The sequence below is a fragment of the Gobio gobio genome (assembly GCF_949357685.1).
Source record: "Gobio gobio genome assembly, chromosome: 4".
Classification (NCBI taxonomy): Eukaryota; Metazoa; Chordata; class Actinopteri; order Cypriniformes; family Gobionidae; genus Gobio; species Gobio gobio.
The window spans coordinates 24,994,051-25,017,996 of record NC_137100.1 but is presented as its reverse complement, the minus strand read 5'-3'; the positions used below and the strand labels follow the sequence as shown (position 1 = coordinate 25,017,996).

The window sequence follows — 23,946 nt, the reverse complement described above, 5'->3', positions numbered from 1 at the left end:
CACACACACACACACACACACACACACACACACACACACACACACACACTGACACACACACAAAAACAAGCTTAGAAGATCAAGCCACCGAAAGAACAAATTATGCACTCTGAAAAATACCTTCACTGTCTCATCCTTACCTAATCTGCCCTGCAGCATTCGTTTTTGGATGTAGTCCTTAGATTGCCTGGCTATCACCAGACCAAGCTTAATTAAATGTTGAGAAATGCTGTATTGACTTGCCAGTGAGATAAATATCTATATCAAATGGGATGAAATTCATCCCCCAGATGTTTGGCAGAATAACTCCCAACCTTTTTAAAATGATTGAATTGCTCAATTTGTCTAAAATATGTTCAAAATTTTCCAAATATTTTATTTTGTAGATTTAATAAAACATAAATAATTGGAATAGCATGGTTTACGCACAAATATTTGTTTTAGAAAATAAATGGTAATGTAAATGAAGTTTTCACTCTACAAAGACAGCCCAGTGTTCATTGTAAACCTGTTTCTGTGTATCCATCCTGGTTGGTTCTTAGAAACTGACTGTGACTTTCCATGGCTGTAACATTTTTAAAAGACATCTAGATTGAGGTGAAGCAGACTGGAGCAGTTTAATCTTCAGGGAAACAGAGGCTAGGACAGGCCAAAGGGCTCATCAGTGTCGTCAAATTGAGCTGGTTAGACATATTGTCAATACCTACAACAGCTCTACTGGAAAGTAATGCATTTCAGTCCCAATAGCCTATTTAGAAGAGGAACGAATCCATATCCAATACAAAACAATTATACAAAAGCCATTATATGAGTCATTCTATAATTTAGGGTACATTTCACATCAACAAAAGTGGCAGAGCAACTATTGGTTTCAGTTTATATATTTTATCAGTGTAATGTATACGTGTAATCATTAAACACCATTTTTGGTTTCAAAAACATGTTTTTCCTTTTTGTCAACTATGCAGACAAATTGTATGCCACTTCACACATACATATATATATATATATATATATATATATATATATATATATATATATATATATATATATATATATATATATATATATATATATGTTTTTTTTTTTTTAATTTGTGTAAAATTCTCAGGTCACTAAAGAAAATAACTTTTTTAATCATAAGTCTAAAGATAATTTTTAAGAATGTCTGACAAAAATCCAGTTCATGTGGATGCAATAATGGAAAAAATTATTCCATATAAAATTATATATTTTGAAACAATATCAAAGCAGCAGTCTAGATATTTAAAGTAAAAAATCAGTCAAAACATAGTTGACACATGACAGTAACTTAAATGGCAGTCCTTCGTCTGTCCAATCAAATGTTATTTTCTTGATCAGGTTAATGATGAAAAGTACTTTGATTTCATACACCAATGGGTCTGCACAGCGCCACTTCAAGTCGAACACACCGAGGCTGTGTGCCAGAAATCTCACTATTTGAGGGAACAGGATAGTGGTGTCCGAAACCATAGTGGACTTTATCGAGTGCACTCATTCAATCCCATAATACACAGTTATAACAAATTTACAACTGATGTACACTCAAAAGATGGAGAATACCCATAATGCAATGTGAGTGAATGAATTCCCGCATCTCACCAAAAGATGGCACCCGCAGCTGAATCACCCATCCATCCATTTTCCAAACTCCTGGTCCAGCGTAATATCATGCAGGTGTGAATTCCTTTTTAATTGATTATTAAATTGTTTAGTAAGGTTTATATATGCTAGTTTCCATGACAGAGTTCAAGATAAATCTTTTCATTAGGTTTACGCACTAAGTGTCCGAATTCCCTCACTGTGTTATGTTAGTTGAGTAATGTAGTGAATGAGGGAGAGTGACATCACATGATGTTGATCACATGGTTTTGGGTTAAATAATTGGTAGTGTTTGGTTAGTAAAATAGTTGAGGATTTTTTTCAATGAAATATTTTCTTATTTGAAAGAAAATCAAATGTAAACAATCTATTTATCTAAGGAATTGAAACGGAAATAAAGTTAATTATAAATAAATGTAATATAGGACCTACTGACTTAAAAAAGCAGACATTGAAAACACTAATTTAACAGACATTTTACACAATTTCAAGCAAACTGAAAAAACAGGGTACATAAAATATTGGTGTGAGATTAGAGTATGCACTCTCTTAATGGGTTAAATATTTTTCGGAAGAAAATTGTTAGAAAAAGTATAATGATAATTAATGGACATGTACCTTAATTATAGAATGACATATTCTGCAGTGCCCAACAGAAAATGTTTTGTTCATGGTCAAGACGATGTTCCTCGGCTTCAGTACACTTTATACAATACTTAGCCATTATCATCCGACCAGCAGTGCCTTTGGGGCACAGGCATACAACTAAATGACATAATTTATATTTTAGTTCTGCTTCCAACCACAAGGTGTCACGCTACCCCAAGTGAAGACTGGTATTAAGGGTGTCCAGGGTACTTGCACCACTCAGCTGTTACTGACCTGCACACTGATATTCTAGACCTGTTTACTAGATGTGAACATTCTAAAAAGGGAATGAAATGGCTTCTTTTGTGAAGCTATCCTTGTAGTGTAAAAAGTTCAAGTTTAGGATTAAGGCAATGGTTCTCAACCAGGGGGACAAATCTAAATACTTTGTTTTGATGGTCCACTTTCTACTAACATTCTACTAACTATAAGTAACTTGTCAACTACATGTCAACTGAGTATTGGTAGACTGTAGTAGACTGTTAAGGTTAGGTGTTTTAGAGTTTAGGGTTCACCTATCTCATCGAAGGAAGATTAATTTTAAAAGTGTGATTTCTAAGACCTGGAAAAGTACTCCATGGGCATTTTTATTTAATATATATTTTTTTCCAGTTATGCAAAGCTCTTAAATATTTGATTGGGTAAAAAAAAAATGGAATCCTTATATTAATCCTTAATTATAAGGGCGACAGGGGTAAAACCAGGACTATAATAACATTATCGTGGGTCCTGTGACGAGGGAGGTCTACTATGCATCTTCTATTGCATAACTTACTCATTGCCCTGGCCCCTGTGAATTTAAATGACGGCCCTGACTTGATGCAAATCTCTCACAGATTGCGGGTTTAAATGTTATAAAACCTTGGTGAGTCACACCATCATTCTCTCTCTTAATTTCTAAAGAACAATGCAGTCAGATATCTTTAAATAGTCTTTATTAACATTGGGAAATTTAAAACAGAATTTTCCCCACATATAAATACAATCATACTGACAGTGATCTATGTATCATAATACCCATCAGCAGGATGGACTTTTTAAATATTACAATAATATTGTTATTGAAAATTGTAAGGAATTGAGTACATAATTGCATTTGGTAAGTCAACAAACAAAGGAAGATCCTCGTCTTCAAGAAAATCCTGAAAAATGTATAGATACGGGTTATTATAAGGCCAATACGATCCAAAAGCATTACACTGGTCATTGGAGAAATCCAGAATTTAACTATAACAGGCCATGAATTCACCTTTTCCACTGACGGACGCACTGTGGTGGCTCGCACTAATCTGGCATAAAAACGCTCACTAATATTGCTCAGTGTATATTACAAGCCTAAAGCATATGCCACATCTACGTCTCAGCTAAATGTCAAGAGCTTTTTAGGTCAGCGGCTGAGTATCCTGAAACTTTGACTGACCTAACATTGAGGCAGTTTCCATGAAGGGGAAGAGGCAAGCCAATAACATTTGGCTGAAACATATGGCTCTGAATATCCAGTCTTAAAATACGACTGAAGATCCAGTCAGTGTAATTCATGTAGTGTCCTCAGCAGCACAAGAAACGTCCATTAACGCCAACAGCCAGGCACACGAAACCAGCACCTTTAAAGAGTAGGAGCCTATATGCAGCCATGTTCTTTGCAGGCTGCCTATTTTGGGGGGGAAATTCAAGGAAACATCAATAAAAGTACAGGAGTATTGTTGACAATAAAACTTGGTAGGTAGCAGTGGCACTGAAGAGAACGAACCCACCTCAAAAATACAAAATCAAGTGCAACCAAAGGTTAATCATTCCGTGTAAGTGAGTGAAGGAGAGACCGACAGTCGAGGTCACCAGACGCTCTCGGCCTGAATCAGACTCTGTGTATTTCATAAAAGGAGGAAAGTGGCATTAAAATCAAGTTTTGAGGCGAGAGGTGGAGGAGTCTAGCTGTCCTCTATGAGCTTAGCTAGGTTGTCTCTAAGCTCTGTCAGCTCGAAGATCTTGCCATCCAGAATCTCCAGCAGAGTTTTGAGGTTCTTGCGGAGGTTCTCTTGATCTACTTGACTTGACTCCAGACGCTGCTCCAGATCAACCAACTGTTCCTCAAGCTCCTTGTTCCGCAAATCTGTGTCCTGTAACACATCGTGTGGGCATTTATTACACTACAGCTATAAACGAATCACTAATAGAGAGTTCCCCTCGCTTTGCAGCTATAACAATAATTATTATATTGATTGTGCACACGTTTTTTTGTAGCATTATATGCATCCTTGCTGAATAGAGGTATAATTTTCTTTAAAAAATTATACTGACTGACATATATATGTTATACAATTTCAAGTACGTAATAGTAATATTCAAGGACTGCTTCACTGCTCTTACAGATATCCCACCCTGCAAAAACTCATTTCCGCCAGATGGCACAACACCATAGCTGTTGTGGAGACACTCCATTCGTTCCGGTGAAATCACAAAACAAAATGCACACAAACATGTCCAATCACTGATTAACACCTTTGGTTTTAATGAGAAAAAAACAAACTATACAAGGGCAGATTAGAACCCATAACCTTCGACATGCTTAACAAAACTTCTACCACCAGACCATTAATGGAATAGTTCACTCAAAAATGAAAAATCTGTCATCATTTACTCACCCTTATGTTGTTCCAAACCTGTATAAGTTTCTTTCTTCTGAACACAAAAGAAGATATTTTGAACATTGTTGGTAACCAGACCGTTGACGGTAGCCATTGACTTCCATTGTATTTTTTTCCAACTATGGAAGTCAATGGCTACCGTCAACTGTCTGGTTACCAACATTGTTCAAAATATCTTCTTTTGTGTTCAACAGGTTTAGACCAACATAAGGGTGAGTAAATGATGACATAATTGTCATTTTTGGGTGGATCATCCCTTTAAGGCACACAAACATGCTGTGTGTTTATTGAATCTGTGAACTAACAATATTGTATTATATGTGACCCTGGACCACAAAACCAGTCATAAGTTGCATGGGTATACTGTATTTGTGGCAATAGCCAACAATACATTGTATGGGTCAAAATTATAACTTTTTCTTTTATGCCAAAAATCATTAGGATATTAAGTAAAGATCATGTTCCATGAAGATATTTTGTAAATTTTTCTACTGTAAATATATCAAAATTGTATTATTAGTAGTAATATGCATGGCTAAGAACTTCATTTGGACAACTTTCAGATGATGTATAAATTGACCCTTATGACTGGTTTTGTGGTCAAGGGTCACATATATAGTAGATTTACAGATGAAACTATCACATTAAGCATGACTTCTGCGTTGATGAATTAAACTCAATGTACTATTAAAATTTCTGGACATTGTAGTGCAATTTTTTCTGCAATTGTTATTGTACATATTGTATTAGCACCCCACCTCCCACTCCTGTCCCACCCTCTTTTTAAAATGAAGTTACGCCATGCACAATATTGGCTACTATAAGTTCAGTCAATAGTATTCGTGTGCCAAAAGTGATGTAGTTGAGTGTGACGGAAAAAAGAGCAAACGGTCTCCACAAAATCCAAAAGCAAGTGGTCACAGAAGATGCATTTGAAACACATGAAAATACCAGGTGTAACAGTAATGCATCTTGGCTGACCATTTGTGATTGGTTCACTAAACCGCTACCAATATGCGGGAGACTCGTGGACCCTCTGGGATGTCTGTTCTTACCTCTAATTTTTTAGTGAGTTCATCTTTCTGAGTTTGAAGCTGCTTTGCATTTTCTATTTCTTCTTTCAATCGAACCATTTCCTATGAAAAACAAGCAAGAAAGACGTTTTAAATGGTGTAAGTATCTGGCAAAGCCAATAAAAATGTGAATGAAGGAAGTCTGTTGGTGATACAGTTTTATTGACCATACAGCATAACAAACAGTACCTCTTCTTTTGCCTTCAGGGTACACTCCAGCTCCTCTATTGTTTGGTTCAGCTCCGTTTTCTGGGATTTGATCACATTGGTTTGACTACTCTGACTTTCCAATTCAGAAACCTGCAGACCAATAAAAAAACAGTTTTGCTTGTCACAAATTTAGTTTAGGTTACAAATATCGAAACTAAAGGGGAGTTCACATTCACAAATTTGTCATAGACATTAGTCACACAAGAAAATGTATCAACAGTTTTAGCTAAGTTCAAGACCAGGTTAGATATATTGAACCCCAGGATGTAGTATGCTCACAATATTGGGTTACAAGGTCAACTCTCCCCTCCTCACCCGTTTGTGTAGCCTTTCGGCCTCCTCCTGATAAGCTGCTAGCTGCTGTTTCCATTGTTTGACGTTGGCTGTGGACTCCAGTAGAGCAGCTGTGAGCTTGGCATTGTTGCTTTTCAGTGTTGCAAGCTCTGCTTCCCAGTGTTTGTTGGTAGTCGGGCTGTAGACAAAAATTATAAACAACATTAAAATTTGTTAAACCAATGTTAAACCTTGAATGTTATATATCCTTGATTGTTCATGTCCATTTTAGACATCTATAGACCACCATTTATTCAGCAAGGGTGCATTAAATTGATCAAAAACGGCAGTAAAGACATTAATAATATTACAAAACTGTTCTTTTGAACTTTCTATTCATCAAGGAATCCTGGAAGAATGTATCGCAGTATCCTTAATGTTATAATGTTTCTCGAGCTCCAAATTAGCATATTAGAATGATTTCTAAAGGATCACGTGAAAATGACTGGAGTAATGATGCTGAAAATTCATCTTTGACATCACAGAAATTTATTGCATTTTAAATATATTGAAATTAATTTTTTAATTGTGATGATATTTCACAATATTTCTGTTTTACTGTATTTTTGATCAAATAAAGGCAACTTTGGTGAGAAGAGACTTCTTTCAGTTCTTAATGATTCTTATACCAGGGGTGTCCAATCTCGGTCCTGTAGGGCCACTGTCCTGCAGTTTAACTCCAACTCGCCTCAATACCCCTGCCTGGAAGTTTCTAGTATGAATAGTGAGACCCTGAGCTGGTTCAGGTGTGTTTAATTGGGGTTGGAGCTAAACTTTGCAGGACAGTGGCCCTCCAGGAGCAGCACTGGACACCTCTGTCTCATAGACTCTTAACTTTTGGCCAGTAGTGCAAGTAAAAGCATTAACCTTGACAGGTCTAAAAATATATTTTGTAAAATCTTTTTTCCTTTTCTCAATGTCATCATTGTACTGTACAACAACACTACTGGTATTTATCAACAACAGCAGAGCTGATATCTTTCTGACATTACTTGTAATGTTATTTAAAGTACATTATGATAAATACTTTACTTGTTAGATATATACGTGCAACATTTCAGCTGTAAATAAATTATAAATGTTAGCTAGATTATGTTCATTACCTGTCTAGCGATGTATATTTATGATGAAATATAATAAAATAATGGCTTGTATTTTTAAAAACATCGGGACATATCAAACAGCCCCTCCCCCCTTTTAAAATAGCCAATAGTGTTTCATTTATATCACAGCTCGATACATTTTCTGGTTTGCGCCGCCTCGCACATGATCTTGTCTATGCTATTGTGTCTCTGGACCGGGGCAGACTGTGTGCGCGCTGCGGAGTCTCACGTGACACTAACATGAAACCAGACTTCATTCACCCCAATGGGAAGTATATTTACACTGTCTGAATCGTTCCCTATCCCCTATATAGTGCACTATGTGCCATTCATCATGTAGAAAATAGTATTAATGTGAACAAGTGACCGATTTTAGCCGTAGCTTCATATGGGATGAGACACTTCAGATTGTAGAGAGCATTTGATTGGACAGAAAATATGATGAGAAGCTGAAGTGCAGAGTGATGTCATCAAAATCATTGATCCGGAAGTGAGAGACTGTACGTTTTGAACGCTTGTATCTTCTAAATGCTAATTTTGTCATTGTTTTGGAGCACACTAGCTTAAAGATAACAGTAAGGCTAACATATTTATACACACAAAAAAATTGGTTCTTTAGCGGTTCTTCAGTGGTTCTTTTGGGTGTTTGAGGTGCTATAAAGCACCGCTACCGTATAAAGAACCTGTTAAGCCCAGTGTGGTTCTTCAGCAATTCTTCAGCGGTTCTTTGGAGTGGTTGAGGTGCTATATAGCATCAATGCCATAAGAACCCGGTAAGCCCCTCTATAGCTCTTTAAAGGTTCTCTAACTCTCCCTTAGGCTTTTAGTTTAGTTGGGGAAAGGATTAAAACAACATTAAAATGTGTATTTCCTGAAGATAATGTGGTTCTCAACCTTTTTGCCCCCAAGGCCCCCCCATAAGGAAATATTCCAGGGCCCCCACACAAGCCTTTTTGACCTCAGAAAAGCAAAAAAAAAAAAAAAAAACGATTAAAAACAGCTTTTGCCATTGTTGTAAATTCCCATTCATAGCAAACATAATGGAGTAACAGATCTAAAATCTAAGGAGGAGAATGGGGTGGTGGTAGGATGAAACAAGACAGTTTGGATACTGAGAGCTGTCAGTTGCAGTTAAATTATGTGGAAGGAGGAATACAATTGGAGGATGACAGAAAGATAAGACATTGTGATTGGCTGTAGTCTTTGAATGAATATACCTCTTATGGTTCTACATAGCACCATTTAACAAAGGTTAAACCTTCAAAGAGGTGCTATACAGCACTTAAAGTGGTTCTCCTGATTACAAGCCAATGAACCACTTTTAGAGCTATTTAGCACCATTTTTTATTTAGAGTGTACTAAAAACAAAAAACAAAATTTCATAGAGACTTTAAGTTTCACGCTTCAGAACTTCCATTAAGGGAACATTGTTAGAATCGATGCTCCCTGGTTTTCAAGGTGCATTGTGGGACTTTTTAGGGAGCGAACATTTCAGTGCCCTGGAACTATTAAAAACTCTGTGATTCAGATTCCATGTCATTTGCATAAATATTTTAATAAAAAGATTAATGGAACGTGACAAGCTGAAAGAGATCAAAGCAGAATGTCACTTAATGATTCTAAAGGGATCTCAAAAGTTTAAAGACAAAAGAAGGAAGCGACCTCTTCGGTTATGTAATAACAAAATATTCACCATTTCTCATCAATCCATCTGTGTTCTTCATGTAGCCTAGTGACAAAGAAATGAAGCATAAATTTACCATGTGCTCTGATCCTCATGTACAGACAAAAAATAAAAACATAAAATGCTGAAACAGTGTCACAGTGCCAGCAAATACATAACCAACCAACATCTCCAAAGGACTATGAGGAATCCCATCCGCTGTCATCCTGCTTAACATCTCATCACGAATCCCACCTCCTCTGCCTCCCTCCACGCACTCCACCGCAGCTTAACCACGCAACCGTTGCCTGGGACACGTGCAGTGCAGAGAACCATGCAGCACAGAGTCCTCAGCATTAACGCCTACGCTACGGAGCGCCGCCAATTCCCTTTCATCTCCCCCAGTGCCACCACCTCTGCTGTGGCTGACGTGATCGCCTCCTCCCCCGACCCCCGCTCTGACAGACAACACCTCAGCCCACACGCTCTGACTCCTACTGAAGCTGTGACACAACAGACTGGAGACCCACATGGCTATAAAGCGCCGCACACAAGGAGAAGAAATGTTCCTCTGCAGGAGAAAGAGAGGAGAGAAGATGAGAGTGAAGTCTTGCAGCTTCAAGCTAAGAGAAACAGGGACTTCAGCCTGGTAAGTCAACATATGTTGTATATTATATTATAACTAAATGTTCGTTCAGTTGGGAATGGGAATGATTAGAGCCTAAGACACTTTAATTAATCGAGAATTAAATCCTGACTTTTAGATTCAATAACAGTCATTTTTAAGCAAAATACATAAAGGAGTCTTTGAATTTGATGAAATTTTTTTGTAGAACACATAGGAATCAGTTCAATGCAGTTTTATGCTCTTTTGGATGTTTGGAAACAAATGTATAGATATTTATAGATAATCTGCATTTTATTTAATTCACAGTTTTTTTAAGTGTATTCATGATGCATTTATGGTGATGTATATACTATGTTTTCATGTAATAAATTATTTTAATTTGAAATAAAGTCTTTAAGTCTCTCATTTCATAAGTTGAACACGTATGCTATACGCTAACATATGAATGTCATTGCATTGGATATGAAATATCAAACAAAGTGGCATTATGGCCATTGTATATATGCAGGTGCACAAAAGCATATGGCTGTCCACATCACATAACTACAAAAGAACAGGATAATGTCAGTGTGACTGTCCTTCAAGCCTACTGAATGTGAATCAATAAACAATCTCCATCTGATCGTTCCTCTATTCAGAGCTCCAACAGCCCAGTAATCAACATGAATATCATTTCAATGCATCCACAATGCACCTCTATTAAAGGTATACATTTTAAGTCACCAATAAAATTGATTTTTTTCTATACGCCACATGAAGAGCAGTCCATAATGAAGTTTAAAAACCATTGATTGGTGTGCCACAAGTTTTGGTGTGTGTGTATCATATTAAGCCCCACTGTAAATGTGATTCACGACACTGTGGCAACTTCCCAACCAGCCCCTCAACACTTACTTTAATGTACTGCACAAGACTGTGGGTGAGAGAATTAGTGTTTGAAGAAATGCCTTCAATTCACTCGCCATGTAATAAAAGCCAAAGCAGAGCAAATACACTCAACAGGCTAATCTATTATCCATAAACATGTTTTTACACCTTCATCAAGTGACAGGAACAGTATTTTTAAGGGGAGTTTTGAAGTAAGATCATCTTTAGGGGGAACTAATTGCATTATTTACTTCAAAAATCCGCCTCCTTGAAGAATGAAATGCTGATTATTAATATAAATTGCTAATATCACAGTGGTATGAATCAGTCTTGGCAAAACTGAAAGGATAGTTTCCATTTTAAAAATATTAGATCTAGAATATTAGAATATTAAAGTAATATGATCACTTATTCATGTCAACCAGTTTTACGGTAAATGTATTGTTAAAATTCAAGTTTGAAAACTTCAGCAAACTGATGAATTGAAGTGGAATGACATTTAATAAATGTTTTAAATGTGATGTCAGATTTACAGATATCAACCTTAGAAACACAACTTGATACAAAAAAGACCACAAAACAAAGTCACAAAAAGATTCTCCCAAAGAAAATGGCAGGAAATATCAGTTTTCAAAAATTATTTCTCTACAAAGGATTTTAAAACATGACTAATAAAACAACATCACGAGAGTTCAGCTGACATAAGTATGCGGTCAAACTTTATATGAGGTGTCTTTAACTACTATGTAATTACATGAAAAGTTATGTAGCTACAATATTGGGTTACATTTTATTTCATTGTGTCATTGTTACAGTGTAATTATATATTTAAGTGCTGAGTAATATTGATTAACTACATGTACTTACTATAGGGTTATGGTAGGATTAGGGTTTGGTTGAGGGTTAGCTGCATGTAATTATGCATAATTTACTGTTATTACTATGGTAAGTACATGTAATATATGTAAGGACACTGTAAAATAAATATTGTGTTCATGTTGTATTTCAAAACGATTTTGTTGCTTTTGAGGCGGGATACGGGTAAGGTTAGGGACAGGTTTGGTTTAATGGGTAGATGTCATTAAATGTAGGTCTTTTTTAAATATAAGTACAATGTAAAAACATGTATGAACACAACAAGTGCATTGTATCAAATTATTAATATAAATGTTAGTATATAATAGTTAAAGACACTTAATATAATGTGGGACCAAATATGCATATCTGTCTAAAAATAATAACAGAACTTCAGATAGAATTAGTTGCATCTACAGTCATTGTTGCGTAAGAGTGCATTCATTATAAAACATTGTAGTCATGTCAAACAGCTGTGACATGGCGCTATCAGTAGGAGCAGACCCGACAAGTTTTAAGCACGTGTCTGAAAAAAAAGACAAAAAAAGACCATATGAATTTGTCCATAATATAATAATTCACGTGGAAAAAACACAATCCTATTTCAGGTCACATTTTGAACAAAATGGTTGTGCTGATTTAACAGTGGGTTTTCTGACTCATTTCGCAAGGCTCAGAAACAGATGACACCGCCTCCAACTTCATAAGTCACATTTGCTCTGGGTTCAAAACGTGGCACTGTATTATATAATTCTGACTTGTTTGGACATATTATTCCAGAGAAAAAAAAATACAGTTCTTGATGCATGCTTCTAAAATGCCTGACAATAAGAAAACCATATAGCTGTCTGGAAGATAACTGCAGTGTGGGTGTTGAATGCGGTTTTCACTGCGCATTTGCGTCCAATAATCGTTTAGTATTTTTCAAGTGGCAGGTGAGAGTGAAACATTAACCTGAGATTATGTAAGAAACGCTGGGATGCTATTTTTGAACCTGCAGCACTGGATTGCTCAACTAATTAAAATTCAAGCATCCAGAGACCTGGTGAAATGGGCTCAAAATGTTGCCTTTGCAGTCAGACTAAAAAAGCTGCTGAGTACATACTCATATGAACAAGTGTCTGAATGCTCATACTGAAAATAATTTTAAAGTGCTCGGGAAAAGCGCAATGAACTTATGACTGTTAGTGCTAACTTTAACATCACTTTTACTTAACACTTCAAGGCAACAAACAAACTACGGATTCATTGATATTAAAATTCTGGCTAATAAGCCAATACAAAATGTGTTATGACAACCTCAGCTGATATTAAAATGCAATATTAATTTGATTAAATAAAAATAAAATATCAAACACTAAAAACGAAATTCTGCAAGTAAATTTAAGCATCACAACATTATAATTTACACTACAGTATGAAAAATGTATATTCATTTTGAGGTTTCCAATAGACTGCATTTATGTTGTTATTAAATTATTAGTGTTTTTAAAGATTTACTTTAAGTGTGTAACTTTAAAATGATGGTGAATCTAAATGTAAAAATAGAGGATATGAGCATTCAAAATTAAATATCCTACATCGACGTATACTTCAAGGGGGAGAAAAAAACTCAGAAAAGCAGAAATTAAAGAAATAATCATGACAAATTAACCAAAATATTTATCTTTAGACATTCTAATTATAAGTAACTTTGCAACTACATGTCAGCTAACTCTAATTCATTTGCAAAACAGGTCAACTAACTCTCATTAGGGTATTAGTAGTTAGGTGGGTTCAGGGCCCGATATACTTCAAACGAAATAGAAGAACGAACTGGTGTGACATAATTTCGAACAAAACGATGTTCACTTGGAGTTCGTTTTAAGAGTTCGATACAGCTTGCCAAAGTGAAAAAGTTTTCTCAGACTGGTAAACCACCTCCAAACTACCATTGGTCCATGACGACAATGTAATAGGTAAGTGTGTCTCTGATGCTCCGTCTTCTTTGACGTGGAAATCTTCTCCAAGATCATTTCTTCTGTTCTGTTGGTTACTGTTGGACATCGGTGAGTAAAAACATGAACACATTCGAGAGCTGTTTTATAGTAGAAAATTAGTTTGAAACAGCTTGCCAAGGTGGAAAAGTTTGCTCTGGCTGGTAAACACCTCCGAACTACCATTGGTCCATGGCGATTATGTAATAGGTAAGTGTGTCTCTGAGGCTCCGCCTTCTCTGACGTGGCAATCTTCTCCAAGTTAATTTCTTCTGTTCTGTCCGTCACTGTCTGTCGGATATCCGTGAGTAAAAACATGAACACAATGAAGAGCTGCTTTATAGTAGAAAAGTAGTTTGAAACAGCTTGCCAACGCTGCAAAGTTTGCTCCGGCTGGTAAACACCTCCGAAACTACCATTGGTCCATGGCGATTATGTAATAGGTAGGTGTGTCTCTGAGGCTCTGTCTTCTCTGACGTAGAAATCTTCTCCAAGATCATTTCTTCTGTTCTGTTGGTTACTGTTGGACATCGGTGAGTAAAAACATGAACACATTGAAGAGCTGTTTTATAGTAGAAAATTAGTTTGAAACAGCTTGCCAACGCAGCAAAGTTTGCTCCGGCTGGTAAACACCTCCGAAACTATCATTGGTCCATGGCGATTGTATAATAGGTAGGTGTGTCTCTGAGGCTCCGCCTTCTCTGACGTGGCAATCTTCTCCGAGTTAATTTCTTCTGTTCTGTCTGTCACTGTCGGATATCCGTGAGTAAAAACATGAACACATTGAAGAGCTGCTTTATAGTAGAAAATGAAGTTGTAATTCTAATCGAAAGCAAGAATATTACTGTTTTTTCATGTTTAATACTATTGTATAAATCTATTGTATAAAATTGCTATATAAATAAACGTGATGCGACTTGACTGGAGTGCCGAATTGCAGAGGTCGTGTAAACGTATTCACATTGCAATGATCAGATGCTTTCTTAACTCTTTCCCTCCAGGGATGGAAATTTCCTTCATTTGTGAGACAACGCTTCCATTGCATTGACGGAAATGTCTGGCTTTCCGTGTTTTCACTGTTATACGGTAAGGGGGGCGCTATTACACATCTTCTAAAAGAGTACTGAATCGCCTGATTAAAAGACATACGAAGAAGAAGCACAAACAAGCAATAACATATGTAAGCAGATGCATATGTTAAATAACGTGATCATCAACATTAAACAGCATATAGATCAAAACTGCCAAATATTACCGAATGAAATGTCGACCCAGGATGAGGTATAGGACTGTGAAGCTTTGGGGGTGATGATGGACTCCATTTACTCTATGCTTTGATCATCATTCTGAATCCGACCTAGACGCAGTCTAAAACACGATTTTCTCAGCGTTTTGCTCAAAATGTTGCTTTTCTATGAAACGTACCCACATTCAAGTGTTGATAAAAAAGAAATGTATTAAGATATTCATCTAAAAGCTGCTCTCAGCAGTGACAGTATGGTTCACTAACAATATATCGCTGGTCACAAACTCCTTTTTACCCCTAAGCAAAGAACGAAAAATAACTCCACTGTGCGTATATCAAGGCTTTTAGTAGAATAAGTTGACATGCAGATATTAAGCAGACCATCTACTAATACTCTAATGACAGTTAGTTGACATGTAGTTGCAAAGTTACTTATAGTTAGCAGAATGTCTAAAGTGGACTATCGAGAAAAAAAGACTTATCTCTTGTTGTATCAGGATTCTGAAAAGATTTAATATTAAGCCCCAATTACCTGTGTGCAAGGGTCGGCGTGGTCGGGGAAAGGTCTGATTGGAGCATAGAATTCGGTGACACGTCAGACAGAGTGACGTCATCACCAGTGCCGTTGATTCGACAGAGGTCCGCGGTGACGGGTGGAGTCAGGGGGGAATGAATGTCGGCAGGCGATTCCTGTGAAAAACGATTAATCGTGGATTATGAATTTGTTGCACCCTCACATAGTCGTTACATAATCTTCTTTTACATATATAATTGTTAAGCAGCTAATTACAATAGGGGATTTAGGGAAATGACATTTTTCTTAGAGATAAGAAATATCCCTTGGAGACTGAAATGCTGTGACTAGACATTGTTCTCTACTGGTTAGACTACTGATAAGAATAAATCCTAAATGGAAAATATACTGATTGCAAAAAACAATTACGGATTTGGATTTTTACATTTACTGTATATATTCTCCTGTTTTAAATAACAAGTTTTCCAAGCAAACTTCATTCCATGTAAACACAATACACTAAAGCAACATGTCAGAGTCCAGACATTACAGGACATACCTGAGAGGGCGAACTTGCCAGATCCATCTTTTCTAGAGATTTCTCCTTGGCCATCCTAGCTGCTTCCTTGTACTCTGCAAATTTATCTGCAAACTGAGAAGAGAAACATGTTTAAGCCTTTAAACCATGGGATTCACGTTCAGTTTGCTAACATTCCCATTAAGTTATAAAAACTTTAATTCTGAATATTCACAACATTTAAACATCCAACAAAACATTTCAGGTAAAAGCATAAATCATCATTTTGTGCTAACTTTTGGAGAACATTATTAAAGAGGAAGAACATTACTGGAGGAATGTTTGTTCATAACTATGAGAGAACCTTGCCACAACATTAGCTAAGTGCTGAGAACGTTCCTTGTTAGCTAGCAGCATAATCTTTCTGGGTGAATAGTTTGACCGAAAAAAGTCTTCATGGTAAAGCTAAAAACATTTTTTTTTTTTTAAATAAGCCTGATGGGGCACACCAAGTTGGAGACTTTTTAAAAAAAACATTTTCAATGATGAATCAATGTTCAATGTTGAATACAGAGACAGAAATAAGAAGATCATGTTTATTTGTTTAAATAGATTAGCTATTTTAGAGTAGGATAGGATATGTGGATATGTGGTATCTCTTCTAAAGAGGGAGCAATGGTCACAGCTCCCAATATAGACTGCTCCCATTAAAGCTTCCCGAGCTCTGGAAGGACTCAAGCATTTTCCTCTGAATATCCAGCAGGGAGATTTATGTACACTTTTGGGTCATAGCTACGGTGTTCCATTAATAATGTTGAAACATCAGATTTTGAGTGAATATACCTGAGACAGAAGGTTTGTATTATGTTAAAGGTTGAGGCATTTATTTTGATGGTCCCTTTTGAACATTCTTTTGACTATTAGTAACTTTGCAACTATGTCAAAAAACTCAAACTAAAAACTTAGTTTGATGGTCCCCCAAAAGACATTCTACTAACTATATAAGTAACTTTGCAAGTACATGTCAACTTATTCTAACCTTAACTCTACCAGTCTACTAATCCTCTACTAACACTCTAATGAGAGTTAGTAGACATGTAGGTTTAACGTTACTTATAGTCAACAGAATGTGTTAAAGGGACCATCAAAATAAAGTGAAACCAAAGAGAGTTCATCCAAAGATAAAGCAAATATGGTTTCAATAAGGTTCCATTAGTTAACAACAGTGTTGGGGAAAGTTAAAAGTATTGCTTTGCATTATTGTGTTACTCTCTAAAAATAAACTAATTGTGTTACTTGGTAACACTTTACAATAAGGTTCATTAGTTAACATTAGTTAACTACATTAGTTAACATGAACTAATAATGAACTGCACTTACAAAGCATTTATTCATATTTTAATACTAATACTTTATTAAAATATTGTTAACATTAGTTAATGCACTGTGAACTAACATCAACAAACCATGAACAGCTGGATTTTTATTAACTAACGTTAACAAAGATTAATAAATACAGTATTAAATGTATTGCTCATGGTTAGTTAATGTTAGATAATACATTAACTAATGTTAACCAATGAAACCTTGTTGTAAAGCGTTACTGGTTACTTTTTTGTAAAGTATTGTGTATTACAATACCTTTGCTTTACTGTTTCTCACCTGGGCTAGGCTTGCTTGTTTGTTTTTTTAATAACAAAAAAAGTTATATTTTTGGCAAATGTAAAGGCTCGTTCACACCAAATTTAAATAAATAAGCCTCGAGCCGAAGGAGATGCAAATTCACACCTGAGGGCGCAACTCAAACAAACCTTTCAAAACAGTAGTTCAATACTCTCAAAGTAAGTTCAATACTCTTCAGGGATAAAAAAAGCAACAAATAAATTAAACACAAATATGGTGTTTAATTAAAGTAATTTTTGCTTATTCGAATGGTTTGCTTATTCAAACTGGATCATTGGTGGAAAGTATGTAATTTAACATATTTAATTATTGCAGGTTTGCGTAATATTCAGAGTTTGCAATTCACTATTTTTATTCCTTTTAAGGAATAATTAATCTGTTTTTGTGTAACCAAATCAAATGCCTCACCTGATTTCAACATGGGGACAAAAACGTCAGTCAAAAAATGGGAAATTATATGAAAAAGTAACTTATATTTTGTATTGTAAATTTAAAAGTAATGCGTTACTTTACTAGTTACTTGAAAAAAGTAATCTGATTATGTAACTCCTAACTCACGTTACTTGTAATGCGTTACTGCCAACAATGGTTAACATTAGTTAATGCACTAACACAAGCTAACTAACTATGAGAAATTCATTTGTTAGAGTATTAAAAAAAATACAACTGTTCATTGTTAGTTCAAGTCAGCTCAAGTCCATTAAATAATATTAACAAAATAAAACTTTTGTTTTTAATAATGTATTGGTAAATGTTTGAAAGTAACATTAAGAATGAGAAAAAAGTACTTTTCATTGTTAGTCCATGTTAACTGATGTTAAAAAGGGAACAACAAATCTTTGAATTATTTACTCACCTTCATGTCATATCAAAACTCTGTGACTTTATTCTGTGGAACACAACTGGAATTAAATTGTGAAAAAATCACTACCGCATTATATTATGGAATCAAAGTCAACCTGACTTAAGTAACATATGATTATCATAAAGTAATGTAAAACCATTAGACTTTTTTATTTATTTATTTATTTAAAATGATAAAGTAGAAATATAAACTGTTTAGTGCTATTTTATGATACTGTTATGTGTGTGTGTGTGTGTGTGTGTGTGTGTGTGTGTGTGTGTGTGTGTGTGTGTGTGTGTGTGTGTGTGTGTGTGTGTGTGTGTGTGTGTGTGTGTGTGTGTGTGTGTGTGTGTGTGTGTGTGTGTGTGTGTGTGTGTGTGTGTGTGTGTGTGTGTGTGTGTGCGCTTAATGTATTTGTAAACATTTTAAGGAACACTAAATATGAATGCAATTAATGTCTAATAAAGATTGGTGTGTGTGTTCCACAGAATAAAGTGAGAAGGATCAGAACAACATGAGCGTGAGTAAATGAACGCAACATTTTCAAAATGATAAATAAATAATAGTGAAACTACTGCTTTATAAATCATATTTTTTTAGGAAGTAAATACAGCATATATAAAAGCAAAGAAAACAGAGAACGAGGAGAGTGAGAGGGAATGAAAATGGAGAGAAGAGGCAGACAAGATGAGGTGGTGAGCTCCTGGCAGTGCATCATCATAATGCAGAGGAGCGAGAGATAGAGGGAGCGAAAGAGAGGAAAGCACTGCACAGAAGAAGCCTCCCACGCACAGATGACTGTACAGCTCCTCATTAGGGCACAGTGTGTAGGTGTTCCCCAGCTCAGAAACACAGGGGGTGGAAGAGAACGAAAGAAAGGGAGAGCAAGACCTCCAGAGACACAGGGAAGAAAATGAGCGATAGGAGAGAGAAAGAATTCCACCCACCTTGGCCAGATGATGCTCAGAGGAGAAACCCAGCCCATACACTGTGTTGGCACGGCTGTCAGCCCACTGCCCAAACTTCTGAGACGTCTTTGTGAAGGTCATGTTCGGGGTGATAGTGCTGTTTATTATTGCCTGTGACATGAAAAGGAAAACAACTCCTCAGAAAAGAATGTGAAAACATGAGTGCGTGTTTTCAATCTGGCCTTGAAGCGTTTAAGACGAAGGCCTTTTGTGAGAGCAAAAAATAGGCAAAAACAGGGTGAATAACATGGTTGAAATATTAGTTTAACAGCCAGCATAAAAGAGTGTGTGAAAGAGTATCATCGTCATGCTCATAAAGGAACTGTTGTCAGAGATGTGGCCTTGGAGTTAGTATAAGTTCAAATATGGCCTTCGATATTTCTAGTGTTGTTATTGTTAACTATAACTAAACCTAAAATAAAGCTGAAATAATATACACTCAAAAAACTAATTTTATTATTAATTTTAATATTAAAATTCTATCAAATTTAATTGAATAATACATATTTTAATTGGATCATTGATTACGGATTGTTCAGTTATTCATTTAAAATATGCAAGGATTATTCAATTCAATTAGATGGAATTGTATCATTAATCGAAATGCGTATAAATCTTTAAAAAAAGGCTTAAAAATGTTGAGTGTATATTCCAAATAGATAAATAAATATAACTATTATATGAAAATAATAAAAAAACTGATTGAAGTTTAAGTTTAAGTACTAAAATGACTAAAACTAAAATGAAATTAAATGAAATTAAAGCTATAGAAATCTTAAAAAAACTCAAATTAATAAAGATGACAAAAGTACAAAATGACTAAATCTTAAATTTAAATAAAATATAAAAGCTATTTCAAAATTAATAAATACAGTAATAGTATATAAGCAATGCTAAAATAACACTAAATAAAATAATTCTAAAGAAAGAATTTCAGATTTTTTTGCACAGACTTTGGGGAACATTTTGTTACAAAACAACTTTGAATAAAAGCAGAATTGAATTAATTTAGTAGCAAAAAGCATGATCAAATTACCTAATAATTAATATAATGTAATGTAATGTAATTAATATAATATAATATAATATAATATAATATAATATAATATAATATAATATAATATAATATAATATAATATAATATAATATAATATAATATAATTAATATAATATAATATAATTAATATAATATAATATAATATAATATAATATAATATAATATAATAATTTCCAGTGTGGATTTAATGCCGAGACACAAGGATGGAGTTTAAAGTTAATCAGTGATCAGTTAAGGAGTAAATAAACAGCTCATATTGAGGGGTCTTAAAAATCTTTAAAATGTTTCAAAAATGTCTAAATGAGACATTCAGGACATGGTAAGAAATGGATGCTCACAAACACTTTCCTTCAGTACATCTCAAGATATTTCCTGCGTTATAAGCCTGTGAAATGTTATTGATGAAATGACGACAGTCACTGCCAGTGAATGTGTTTGTGTGGGTGTGAAACCGAGTGCAAATAAGGAGGGAGGAAAGAGCGAGAAGGAGAAGGAGAGAGAGGAAAGCGGTGCACGGTGAATGTTGCACATTCTGTGGATCTCACAATCGCAATTTGAGCATCCAGAGATTTAAGTCATCAAAATTCTGTATCATCTTCACAGAAATCACATTCTTTATAGGTATCAGATTTCTAGTAAAAATATCTAAACATCCATACAAAAATAGGCCTTTAACAACAAAATTACATAGACTTCATATCATTGTGTTTATCCTGTTCCAATGATAGATACTTGTTTTAAGCATAAACCTCATATTTTCATCTATTTTTTGCAATATAGTTCTTCAAGATGGGGAATGTAAAACATGGAATGGATGGGTGCACAAAGCATAGCGATCCACGAAGGCTGCGTGGATAAAAGGCCTCGAGTGCTCTCATACTCCCACACACTTCCAGAACAAGGCCAATTGGCCACACAAAAACGTGTAATTTCAAGCGAGAAAATCGACAGTGGGTTACCACTGTCAGCTTCCTGTGTCTGTGTGTGTTTGTGTGTATGTGTGTGTTACACATGTTATACAATCATTCCCTCAGAGAAGTTGGAAGGATGAACACTGTTCCCTCTATTCTATACTTACAGTATTTAGCATTTCCACAGATATTTAAGGTTAACCTACAGAGCACAACAGCTCTGAGGTATGAGCTCTGAGGTTGTTAAGTGATGGTATATGCTTCTGTGGAAACCAGAAATCGGTTTTAAGCAATGAATATCTGGTGAATTACTACACAATCCTGAAGAGAGATCCACCTATCATGAAGTTGCTGTTACCATAGTAATGGTAATCACAGCAACAGAGCTGAAAAGAAATAGTCCACATGCCCATAGTTAATTTTAGTTCTCTGTAGTCTGAAACAAGCTTCCTTTCAGCCAAATACTCAAATGCTCATTAACTGTAAAATTGTATAGCAGTGGTCATTTTTTATATATTTTTTTCAAAATGGCCTAATCTTTCCATGTAAACTCAATTATGATTACAATTAGATGACAATTAGGCCTAGAATTAAATGATCACAATTTGGAGGGGGGGGGGTCTTGTGGGTGGTGAAATGTTTCTTGAGCAGCAAATCAGCATATGCAAATGATTTCTGAAGGATCATGTGACACTGAAGATTGGAGTAAGGATGCTGAAAATTCAGCTTTGACGTTTCTGAATGGTTACTTGATGAATTTATGTAACTGATGTTCTGAGAAAATCTATAAATCGCTTGTGTCACTATTGTAAAATGCCTTCAGAGCCATAGAATAAATGCTGCATGAAGATAGAACAGGTATAGTTTAGTTTAATTATGGTTATAACTTATGTTGTCATCTTGCTTTTATGACATGCTATTACATTTGTGTTACATACTGTATTGCCATAAATGTGAAAAGACGGATGCGACAGCTTGAGCAGACTCACAAAACAACAACTCTTCCTCTTCTCAACATGGCCTCACACCCTTTGTTGCGTGTTCCTGGGGGCAGGGTTTATGTAAATTTTAGGGTTAGTGATGTCACTAATCCAGGAAGAAGCTCATTTTAGTCTCTACCAGCCGTTTGTTGTAGTCCTAAAAAAGTGATTTCTTTCAAATAAAATTGTACACCTCTAAAGCTTGGTACATACTCCGCAAGAACAAAGAAATGTGTTTGTTTTCTCGAGGTGGCAAGAACAAGAACTAAGTTCGTTCTGGCCAGGACATTCCATACTTCACGAGAAAAGCAGGTGCCGAACATTTCCGTTTCTCTGCGTTAACCAGTGGCGGCTGGTCAATAGAGGGCACTGGGGCGCCGCCCCCATCAAAATTCCAGAAATATACATGTATACAAAAATGATATAAAAATGAAATAAAAATAAAATAGTTTACTCATACGATGTGCTGGTTGTTAGTAAGAGCCTCAGCATTGAATAAAAACGGGCTTTGATCGGTTAACTATTTTATATGTTCTTCAATATGTTTCATGCGGTTTCATGTGCGAGGGACGCCGGACAAATGGATGTCTATCTGAGTCCAAAAATCTACGGGCAGCATGTGACCTGAAGCTGGTCTCTAATTGGTTTCTTAGAGATCCCCCTCCGGACGCAGATCGCTGCGTCCCTGGCGAATCAGAATTGGATGCGTGTTATTTTATCCAATCTGATTGGTTCTTGTCACCTGTCATTCAACTTTACGCTCTTGGCCACTAAAGCAAAAGTGCGTGGGCGACACAGTCACTCCGACTCCGCCAAAACCTTGTTGAGATGATCACTTTCGTAGAGATGGCAGCAGTTAAACCAAATTCTTTCACAAGGCTTTCGCTGGAAGAAAAAAAAAGGATAAAGGATCCCGGACCAACGCGATTTACAAATCCAGCAGAAGGCCAGTGACAGAGGATGAAGCTACACACGGAGCTTCACGCGCTTGTTATGAGAAACGTAGGTGGCTGGCTGGATTTGTTGTTAGCAATGCCTTTTATTGCTTTCCCTGTCTTTTATTTCAAAGTGTCGGTACTGAAGTTTTGTGGACAACAACGGGTGTAAGAGACCTCAAATATCTGACTGAAAAATGCAAACGTCATGATATTACTGAGATGACAGACTTTGATCAGAGAGTCATTGAGAAATTTGCTGGCCAGAAAGAAAGGAGAGCAAAATGTATGTTCAAGTAGTCAACATGCTAGTCTGTTGTTGCTGTTTTCTCTTGTTTTTACTTTCCTCATTCAATTATATGTGGGAAATGAATGTGTAAAAAGATAAAAGTGAAGACACTGTTTTCTCTTTAATGCTTGAATTTAGTCAACATGCATCTTGATCGTTTTGTTCTCGTAGCCCCGGGAGCGAGAACTTTTTTCTCTGTTCTTGCGGAGTATGTAACGGCCTTAAGTGGATCCCTCAAGGCACATAATCAGTGGTGAAGCTGAGCTTTTAGCACACTATAAATAAAATCAAAAACAATTTCAAATACTGTATCAACTAGAACAAACAATCTTCCAGAACACCCCAATGGGAAGCAACCAGACACACCACCCTATTGCA

General features: G+C 35.7%; 1 protein-coding gene across 4 annotated transcripts in view; it reads right to left on the bottom strand.

Annotated features, from left to right (window-relative positions):
- Positions 1 to 3,196: 3,196 nt before the first annotated feature.
- Positions 3,197 to 23,946, bottom strand: part of homer1b (homer scaffold protein 1b) — a 34,665-nt gene continuing 13,915 nt past the window's right edge. For 2 of the 4 annotated variants that reach the window (XR_013816403.1, XR_013816404.1), the window contains 8 exons: positions 19,376 to 19,507; positions 15,944 to 16,036; positions 15,403 to 15,560; positions 6,515 to 6,671; positions 6,179 to 6,289; positions 5,972 to 6,052; positions 4,026 to 4,388; positions 3,197 to 3,922 (listed from right to left, as the gene is read on the bottom strand). Coding sequence is in view for 2 of the 4 variants with exons in the window: in XM_079815702.1 (XP_079671828.1) it covers positions 4,200 to 4,388; positions 5,972 to 6,052; positions 6,179 to 6,289; positions 6,515 to 6,671; positions 15,403 to 15,560; positions 15,944 to 16,036; positions 19,376 to 19,507 (921 nt within the window). In the remaining 2 variants the exon portion in view is untranslated. Of the gene's footprint in view, positions 4,389 to 5,971; positions 6,053 to 6,178; positions 6,290 to 6,514; positions 6,672 to 15,402; positions 15,561 to 15,943; positions 16,037 to 19,375; positions 19,508 to 23,946 lie in introns of all 4 variants that reach the window. The other 2 variants (XM_079815702.1, XM_079815701.1) reach the window with 1 other exon arrangement.